Below are 10,027 nucleotides of genomic sequence, written 5' to 3' on the forward strand. Positions count from 1 at the left end.
CCTATCCTCCCAGCTTGCAAACAAGGTCACCTTTTGGGAAACACATTTTTGTGCTCATTTTCAAAGCAATATGTGTAAGATGACAAAATATTATGTGTTACAAAGTGTATGGCTTACTGTACAGCCAGTATTGATCTGAACATATAGTTTACATCGGGGCTGTCAAACATGGCTCCTGGGCCAGAACCAGCCCACCAATGGGTCCAATCTGGCCCACTAGATAACTAGACTAAGAATTGATTGATTGATTTGATTGATTGATTGATTGATTTTTATTTGTGTCATGCACACTTACATGTGCTCAACCTTCATGAGTTTACAAGACACCATTACAATGACACTACAGTAACAATCCAAAGTAAATGTTATCGAACTACTCAGTCCAGAAACAAAATGCTCCGCCTTCTGTCCTGGCAAAGAAATTCAGCCACAAAAAGGTTCCCTTCTGAAACAAAACTCAAATTTTTCATGATCATCCAACCAAAAGAAATCAGCATACACAGAGGTCATCTTACTGAATAATACATTCCTTATGTCTTCAAATACAGGACAATAAAACAAGAAGTGAACTTAATTCTCAACTTAGCCTAAATGACACAACAAAGATATGAGGTGCCAGGTTGCAGGAGCGAGTTAACAATGTGTTGCCTGCTTCATGTAAAATTCTGCTTCGGAGCCTCTTCCACCCTGACCAGAAAACAGTTCTCTGATATAATGAAGAATGCTTAACTGTGACCATGTTTAAAGATATTGATCATCGTGCAAAAATATTGTCAATCAGCAGCTTCAGTTCAGAAGAATCTGTATCAGGAAATGTGTGGATAAATGCACATGTAATGACAGTGAGAAGTAGACAGACTGAATGTGGAAAAACCGAGACATACTGGTCAAATTACGCTTATTTTTCTTAGAACATGTCAGCTGTTTTGTTAAAGGATGAACGCCTACAGAATGTACTTGTCATTCTTTACACAAAAATAGGGAAACTATTGGAGCTGATGGCTTTTAGGTTATTGTGCGATGGTTTAGTTGGTCCGGCCCATCTGAGATCAAATTGGGCTGTATGTGGCCCATGCTCTAAAATAAGTTTTACACCCCTGGCTCAGATGTGAGAGCAGTTTGGTTGATTGTAGGGGTCAAAATCCAGTTCCTTCTGCTTACATGCCCAATGTAATTGCCCATTATGTCTACGTAAATGGGAACTGTTTCTCTAAAGAAACTCATTTGCCACATGAATGCAGTGTATGTAAGAATGAAAGAGAAAGGAATCAGTTTTTAAACATATGCTTTACATGAGGTAGCTGTTTAAGTAGGATTTAAATTAAGACAAAATGATAAGGTTATCAGTAAAAATAGAGGGTAAAGACTAAGACAAGCAGACAAGAAACACCCAGAAAACTTTATTATCTTCCTTTTAGAATCCAGCATTTACAGGTTTTTATTTTGAATACACCATCACTGTACTTCCTGCATGACATGGGCTTTCTCTGGCTGACTTCATGCGTCTCATGCTGGAGCAGGGCAGTGTGGCAGGGCCTCCCCCTCCTCCTCCTCCTCCTCCTCCTTCCTTTCCTCCTCCCTTTCTTCCCCTCCTCTCAACATCAGCACCAGAGGTTTATGGAGGAGAGCCAGCGGCAGATTGTGCTGCTATGCAGAATTTACTGTAGCCCTGTGTTTTAGCCCAGGGCAGGCACAGCCTCTATCATAAACTCTTTCTCAGTCCATTTTCTCATCAGCACTGACGATATTTAAGTGTGAGGATTAAGAAAACATTTGACTGAATCTGGAAAGAGATAAATTGCATCTGGTCTCTAATGACTGCTGTATCCAACCACAGTTTTAGTCTCCTTGTTTAGCTGCCTCACATCAGACAGGATTCAGCGGCAGGAACTGCATTAGTAAAGGCAGTTGTAAAGGGATGGATGCTATAGCTTGAATGTTTAATCATGATCCTCTGTGGGGTTTTTTCCCTTTGATCTGCTTTTATTGATTTTTCCTCATCATTAGACTGGTGCATTAGCGTCAGCCTCATTTCCCTGAGTGGGTGCTACACTGCACCGTGACCTGTGTTAGTGATGAGTGGGGGAAACGGTGCAGATAGTGATGAATGGGGATTCCCTGAATGAAACCGAGCCACCAGTGTGATGTCACGCTATTGATCTAATATTTCATCTGGATGCACAAACCTAATTGCCTTCAAATGTGTTTTTTAGTGCATTTCCCAGATGTGTTAGTCATAACTCCCCCTTTGCATTAAACTCCCTCTGTCTCCTTCCCCTCTGTCTTTTTGAAATGTACAGAGGAGAAGAAGGGAAGGAGACGAGCGGTAGATACCACCCAGATCATTTAGTTTTGCGAGCTCCTAGACTCTTCATGAAAATGAGATTGCTGCTTATAGACGCAGGATCTCCAACAGGGTTCAGGTTGAAACAGAGGAATAGTTGGGGTTAGAGCCCCACCTTGTGGCAGGGCAGTGTGCCTACAAGACTCAGGGAAGTACTTGGTTTTCATTTTATTATAACATTTAAGAATGGATGATTTTTTTTCTATGCACGATGAGAAAATATTCCACAACAATATTACAGTTGCCACTCAGATCACTTAATGCATCCATAATCTTGCATTTAGATACATCTTTAAATCTTGTTAAAGATTGGAACATTACATACTGTCAATGCAATACAAACAGCAGTCAGTATGCAAAGAAATCCGTGAAATATTTACCAATTTAAAGGGATACGTTGCTGGTTTTCAACCAGCTTTGTGTCATAACAATGTGGGCAGTATGTGTAAAAGAACTGTGGTTAAACTTTTCTCCACCCTACCAGTTCCCAGATCGCCCTGCTCATCTTCCAATGATTTTTTCCTGGCTCTAAGGCTGTTGCTTGAACTAAAGATTGTACTTTTGCATTTTCATATGCCCGCCACCATGGACACAGAGTATAAAAGCGGATTGAACGGCTGCTCCCTTTCTCTCTGAAACTCAGATCAAACTGTAAGACGAGGCAGTGCTGATCAAATATAAACCAAGATAATGTTACTGTAGTGTCTAATTCTCCCCTGAAATGTTTTCAGAAACTTATTTTAGTGCACTTTATGGCTAGCATGGGAATCCAGACCCAAATCTAGAAAGATTTAGGGTCTTGCCACGAGTAATGAAAATGGCCCAACCCGAGGGGCGGCACCAAGCATGCGTTTGTAAATATCACTGCACGCAATTGGATAACACTACGACCAATCAGAACAATACATGGGGTGACGTATCCAGAGCGCTACCAGCGGAGCTAACTGGTAGATTAGACTCTTGCCATATCCCGTTGGCAAAACAGCAAAAACGTCCTTCTTGCAAAGGAAAGATTCGAGTGCCGTCTTCTGTTCCTCTTTTAGAGAAAAAGCCAAGTTTAACTCGTTCATTGTAGCGGCCAAAGCCGTTTCAAACAACTGGTGTTCATCCGTAGTCATCTTGCAATGTTTACTGACTGATTCCGGACTTCGTCGTCGCAGCACTGTCATCATCTGTTTAGCTCGCCTCTGGCCCGCCTATATCAGATACACTGATGTGATTGGTGCAGCTCGGCTCCAAGGGCATGGGTAATGAGCATCATTACTGATTGCCAGAGTGACTCGCTGAGCAAATTCAAATTGTGCTCTCGCGAGAACTCTGGATTTCCAGGGTACTTTATGGCTATAATACCTGACTTTGTGAGTAGGAAGTGGGCGCCACACTGTTTCCTGTATTGTAGAAAGAGAGGCTGAAAATGCTGAGATCACACGGTAAAACTAAGCAGATAAGATATGGACCAGCGTTTATTGCTGTGTATTTTTCTCTGGTCATGTAGCACTGATTTCGAGTACTTCTGTAGACCCGTTTTATGAAGACACCATCTTTCCAGCAATGAAATGCTTGTTTAAGTAAGATTATGAGAGTGAAATTTAATAGGCTGTCTCATTCATGGTGCAGAGGAACAGAAAAGAGGGCAAACAGAGAGGGGGTTATATATGTATATAACTTCCTGATTCAATGAAACAGGATCATTTTATTGAATGTCTTTCAAAATCCTGGGAGTGTCTCACAGACCTTGTGAAAGTCAGTGCAGGGATTTGGGTGTGTGGCTTAATAACTTAACTCTTCTTTAGCCCATCACTTCCCCAATTCTCCAACCTCGGCCGCAGTCTCTCCTGATCAAAACATGCCCTTGTATTTGTTCCTGTCCTCCTGGTTCTTCTCCTCCATGCGCATGTTGAGCACAGCCAGCTCCCTCTTGATGGCCTTCTTCATGCCGGGCTCCAGGTCCAGCACCCTGCTGAAGTCCTGCCGAGCTTCCGCCTCATTCCACACTTCCATGTGCGCCTTCCCTCGCAGGTAGAAGGCCTTTGCGACACCTGGAGGACAAATGCGAACATGTTTGACAGGCTCTGATCATGTGAGAGACATCTGCAGCTCGAGTGTGTGCTAGATGTTCTTAACTGGATAATTCTATCAGCCTTTTACAAATTTGTTCAAGTCACATGAGCATCTGTGAACACATACACATGCTGAAGTGCAGGCACCAGACCTTTTTATAGGGTCAGGCTTTCATAGTCACATGAAACATACATTCACAGCTGCCATAAATGATGCAAGAGCATACCCAGCTTGTTTGGAGCTGTACAGCAAGACAGTTCACACTCACAATATATCAACTATCTGGAAGATGGTAATCTACTCAGCAAAGAAAACCTTTTCTGCTTTAGAAATGTCTATGTAGCCCCTCACTCCATCATGACAGAGTCACACACATCACATCAGTCTACGTCAGTAAGTGCCAAACCTGGGTGCTGGTTGATGATGTCGCTGGTGTGTTCGATAACCTCGTAGTATTCTTCCATGCGCAGTAGACACTGGCAGTAGTTGAGGGTTAAGGTGTTGGCCATCTTCTCCAGCTTCAACCACGGGGCCTCCCATGCTTTCTCCTTAAGAGGAAAGCAGCTCAGATCAACATCTATGCATACTGATTTTATAGAAGCAAATAAAACTTGCACCACTAGTTTGCCGTAATCACCTTCATCTGAACGTTCTTGATGCAGATGATCCCCTCCTTGTACTTCTGTCCGGCCAGTTGGTAATGTCCTTGTTTGTAGAGCTTGTTCCCCTGGCCGTGCAGCACAGGGACCACCTTCAGCCTCTCCCCATCACTCAAAGCCCACGTCTCCCTGTCGTACTCACTAGGCTGCTGCACCTGTCAATCACACAGTGTATATAGTGAGTTAGTTTTTGAACGTCCTCACAGGGGAAGCTTCCCTTTGACACAGATCCTCATGAATCTTGGTTGTCTATGTACTTCCTCACCTTGAGCATCTCAAGGACAAAGTAGAGGGGTTTTGGTTCTTTCATCAGCTCGTCCAGGTCGTCGTAGCCGAGGCTGTGGTAAGCGAACATGTTGGCCATACCACATGTATGCATTTGCCATTCGACTGGGTCTTTGCCTTCTGCGATGCGCCTCATGCTCTTGGAAACAAGTGGATAGATGCCAGTGTGCTGGAGTGGAGAGAGGATCGCAAGAGTCTAGTATCAGCACATCATCAGTATTTATAGCTAAAGACTTTGAAATTAATTATATATAACACCCTGAAATGACTTCTCTGTCAATATGATGGGTTGATGAGATAATGGTTTAATTCTGTGACTTAAGTTGTCGAAATAGGTCAAACTTGGCTTGGTTGTGGCTGTTGTCAGAATTGTCTGTTAAAGCTGGATAAATTTGAAGTAGTTTTCTTATTTCCCCAGTGGATGTATACATTTTGAAAAGCACTGAATGTCTGCTTCTGCCAGTCGGCCATCATGTTAAGAGTAGGCATAATTATATGGTAATTTCCGAACAGGAGAGTCTTAATGCTTTCTACAATTGGATGGGAAAAAAATATTAGTATTTATCGGCATTGACAGTCAGCCAAAATGAGTTAGAAAAGTGGCATATTGGATATCAGCAAAAATCCCAATATCGTTCATCCCTCAAGTCAAAATTAAAATGGAATTAAACAGGTGACCGGAGTTTTTCTATCGTGAATTCTGTCTTATTCATAGACTTGCTTTGATTATACTGCACTTACCCTACACAGGAAATCTGATTCATTTCATATTAAACTGATTAAAGATTGATTGTAATCACATCATCACATTCATCCCCAGTCTGTTCGCAGTCCAACATGGCAAGTTTGCCCTCCGCTGGATGGGAGTGACACTGCACAACATACCCGGTGGGTTGCGTGGTGCGGCCATGTTGTTCAGAGAGGAGTGAATAAATGCTCTAAGCCCCATCAAATCTAATCAGAGCTGAGGCGAGTCAGTAGTGCTGATTCAGCAGGAATCAGAGCCGATTAGGGAAAAGTGAGGCTGCTGCAGATTAATGACAGTATGCCTTGACCCATCTGTCTCTGACACACACGTACACACACACACAAACACAGGAATACAAACCAGAAAGAGGAAATTATAGATCAATAAGATACACGCACATCGATTGCATATTCGGAGGAAGTATGTTTGCTCCATAACACCTGTCTCTGGTGTAGGGGCGTGTATATTTATACAATGGATATCTGTATGGCACAGCTTTCACAACAGCACATGGTTTAATTAGGACAAAACATGACTCACAAAGGAAATTATGCAGGAAATTCAAAGTGAAACTGAAGTAAAAGTGAATCAGATGCTCCTCAGACAGTATTCTAAACACATGAATGTCATAAACCGCGTACGTGTGTAATTATTATATAAGTGTTTTACTTAAGGCAGCCTGTTGATCCAGTCTTGAAAAAGTTGTGAGCACCCAACTCTGCCTCTGTCAGCCCAGTGCAGCCACAGATTGATACATGAACAGAAGGATGCAATATATGGTTGTGCTTTATGTTAGGGCTTTAGATTTCAAAGTGGAGCACATAACACTTGTCATATTGTGATGTATTGTTTCTTATTGAAAACAGAGCCTATAACCACCACATCTGCAGCGTATTGCATTCTGCATAAAGTGAACAGTCAGATTTCTCAGAGGAGATTCGCACCACCAACAGACAATGATGCTCTGTGCTCGAGGAGGAAAACAATGCAACACACACAAATTGAAACACAGTTGGCACTTTTTTTGTTTTAGCACTCACAATGGTGTCGCACCAGAATTCAGCCACCTCACCGATCCTCATGGAGGACAGCAGCGTCTCCCAGATGTCCAGTTTAAACATGTTGCCGATCACTACCTCCATGGGCGTCCCCACCACTTTGCTGTCGTCTATCACTGTACGTTCATCGTCACACAGCTGGGTGCGGAAGTGAAATGTCACCTGGAGTAAGGAGAACCACATCGAGAGACATGAGGCTTGCTTGTTAAAATGATACCATGTGGACAGAAAGCGGGGGAAATACATGTCTTATCTCGGCTTTAATTATGGACAAAGACTCTCTCAGGAAACACGAGGCAGCTGAAGTGACATGATTTATCAGAGAGGCCTAAAATGCAGATGATCTCTAATGCCATAAACTTAAAGATAGTATGTTGTGTTGAAAAAGGGGAGGAAATACAGCTGAGCCTTAACAAAAATGTTATGTCACGAGCTTCACACAACTCCGTTATTCAACAGGGCAGACAGACAGACAGGAGGAAGGACAGACATGCCAAGGTTACGTGGTTGTATAATGTCCAAGGAAAGTGAGACCATGAAAAACTGCCCATATGTCATAATAACAATGCCCTCATTTAAGAACCAGTACGTCATGAGTGATTTTATTAACATCGGATGGTGTCAATTAGTGACTCATCAGTGTTGAGAACCATGAAGGAAACCTAATAGTTGTCACAAGTGTCACACAGCTGGTCTAAACAGGCAAATATCAAGGCCGCAAACTTGTATAACATCCAAGAAATGTTAAGCAGCAGTGTTTTCAAACTCAAGAATGGCTTCATAAAAAAGATTTTCTTCTCTGCTCCTTTTCAGTCATGGAAATATGTATTAGCGTTGTTTTGACTGTGACTTTGATTGCTGGGCATGGACATGAGAGGAAGAAATAAAGAATGTAAATGTAAGAAGTTGCCATTATAAATGCATTAAGGGATAGGTGTCCTCTATCAGCCTCTACTGGCTGCCAGTGGGAATTGAAGCTACATGAACGTGCCTCTCCTCACATATTCTGTGCAGCTGCAGTGAGTAAAAATTGGCCCAAGTCAGGAAACTGGAATCCATAAATCTCACGTAATGATGCAATGAATGATCAAATCATTACTGATCCAGTATTGTAGTACTCAAGATCAGTCTTGGTGTTAAGAACACTTTGTGAAGGTATTGGTCTCATCTTGGAATCGTCTGCATTTTTACTTGGTCTTGCTTCGCTTTCATACATTTTATTTCAGGACAGGTCAAGACCACAACTACGGGGATATCACTAAATTGCCTGTTCAGAAAAAGGAGTGTTGAATAAATATGATTGATTTTAGTGTTTTGTATTTGTTTGTTCTCAGAAAACAAAGAAAAATTCCCACACAAAAAATCCTCTGCAATGCCTTTTGATTGTCTACCTGCCTACCTACCTACGTCAATGACATGAATGAAGAGGAGTCTATGGTTTGCATTTTCCAAATTTTATTGCGATGCAGTGTGGGACTGTCACTGGCCTCAGTTGTGGTCTTGACCTAGTCTCAACCCCTCAAAGTCTTGGTCTTGTCTAGATACACTGGTTCTGGTCATGACTTGGTCTAGGTGTAGGTCGTCTTGACGACAGATCACGGCCATGCTTTTCAGCAGGCCAAAAACAGTCCGTTACTTCTTCTTTTAAGTCATGTGCATATTATCAGGAGACACAACAGACATAACTAAATTGTTCCTTTATTAGAAGAAAACAGTATTTCTGTCATATCTAAAATGAAGTCTATATGATAGTCAAAGACAGGTTGGTGAAGAAGAGCCTCGATTTGGGCATTCTCTGTTTTTTGATGCTTTTGATCCCTCTTTGTCTCTGCATGCTCTGCATAGTGTAATTATTAAGTGCCTATGTAACTTCTATTAGATTTAGAATATTAAAACTAGCTTCGTGAAGAATATTATTAATCATTCAGACACACAGAGCTGCCACCTATCTGAAATATGGTTCGGGTAGATTCATCTGCACAGTAAATGAGCTGTATAGTGAAATGGCTGTGGGCTCCCAAAACTAATAAATGTTGTATTAATGTAAATAAAATACTAAAGTTCTACAGTACCTTTGCCCCGGTGATGAGTTTTGGGATATCTCCGGTTCCTCCATGCAGGATGGTTTTCTTGATTCCCTCCATACCCAGCAACATCGTGTCCTGCATGTCCGCCATCTCTTTTTATTTATTGATATGGATCACCTTATATTACCGTATATCTCAGGAGTGTGTTTGTGTGTACGATGTGTGTGGTACAACATGTGTAAAGGATATGAATCATACGGAGGTGGTGTTCCTGGTGGATTAGGTTACGTAGGGATAATGAGATTAGAAACTTCTCCTCCTCGCCTCATCATCTCTCTGCTGTTGCTTTGTGTATCAGTCGTCATCAGCACTTTCTCTGGATGCTGTCGCACTCGAGAAACATCCAGAAAGGAGGAGAAGCAGAGTCAGAGCGACAGACATTTGAGGGCGATTACATTTGCATTGGTTTTTTTTATTTGTTTGTTTGTTTTATGTGTCTATGTAAATGCCTGTGTGGGTGCTGGATGTACCCAGAGACCAGAACAAAAGTGTGTGTGCGTATATGTGTGTGTGAGAGAGACAGAGAGAGTAGGAGAAAAAAAAAAAAAAACACAAATAGGTCTGTGAGAGTAGGACATGGTTTCCATTCCAGAGGAAATTTCCTGGATTTATGTGGATGTGGTGATCTGAACAATGCCGAGAATACTGAGAAGTGGTGGAGCAGACAATTACTGTATGGACTCTTTGACTTTGTCTATTAAACATCTGTCTCCCATCTGTGCTGTGTGGATGTGTGTGTGTGTGTGTAATCCAAGGCTCCTGTAGTGTTTGCTAACAAAGTCTGC

At 42.0% G+C, this 10,027-nt stretch overlaps 1 protein-coding gene across 1 annotated transcript; it reads right to left on the bottom strand.

The window, feature by feature from the left end:
• Positions 1 to 3,758: 3,758 nt before the first annotated feature.
• On the bottom strand, positions 3,759 to 9,510 carry aipl1 (aryl hydrocarbon receptor interacting protein-like 1). The gene is made up of 6 exons (XM_033632233.2): positions 9,228 to 9,510; positions 7,138 to 7,317; positions 5,330 to 5,518; positions 5,043 to 5,219; positions 4,812 to 4,953; positions 3,759 to 4,383 (listed from the first exon to the last, which is right to left on the bottom strand). Exons 1-6 carry the CDS (start codon positions 9,330 to 9,332, stop codon positions 4,184 to 4,186), a joined length of 993 nt encoding a protein of 330 aa, XP_033488124.1. The 5' UTR covers positions 9,333 to 9,510; the 3' UTR covers positions 3,759 to 4,183.
• Between the last annotated feature and the right edge of the window lie 517 nt (positions 9,511 to 10,027).

The sequence above is a fragment of the Epinephelus lanceolatus genome, chromosome 4, assembly GCF_041903045.1.
Source record: "Epinephelus lanceolatus isolate andai-2023 chromosome 4, ASM4190304v1, whole genome shotgun sequence".
Lineage (NCBI taxonomy): Eukaryota > Metazoa > Chordata > Actinopteri > Perciformes > Serranidae > Epinephelus > Epinephelus lanceolatus.

Bases quoted from the DNA above. Each gene is read 5' to 3' on its own strand.
- aipl1 (XM_033632233.2), bottom strand. From the start codon at position 9,332: ATGGCGGACATGCAGGACACGATGTTGCTGGGTATGGAGGGAATCAAG. The intron at 5,220-5,329 runs GTGAGGAAGTAC...TGTGATTGACAG, and splicing joins TTGTCCTTGAGATGCTCAAG to GTGCAGCAGCCTAGTGAGTA. The intron at 4,954-5,042 runs GTGATTACGGCA...TTTCCTCTTAAG, and splicing joins TCAAGAACGTTCAGATGAAG to GAGAAAGCATGGGAGGCCCC.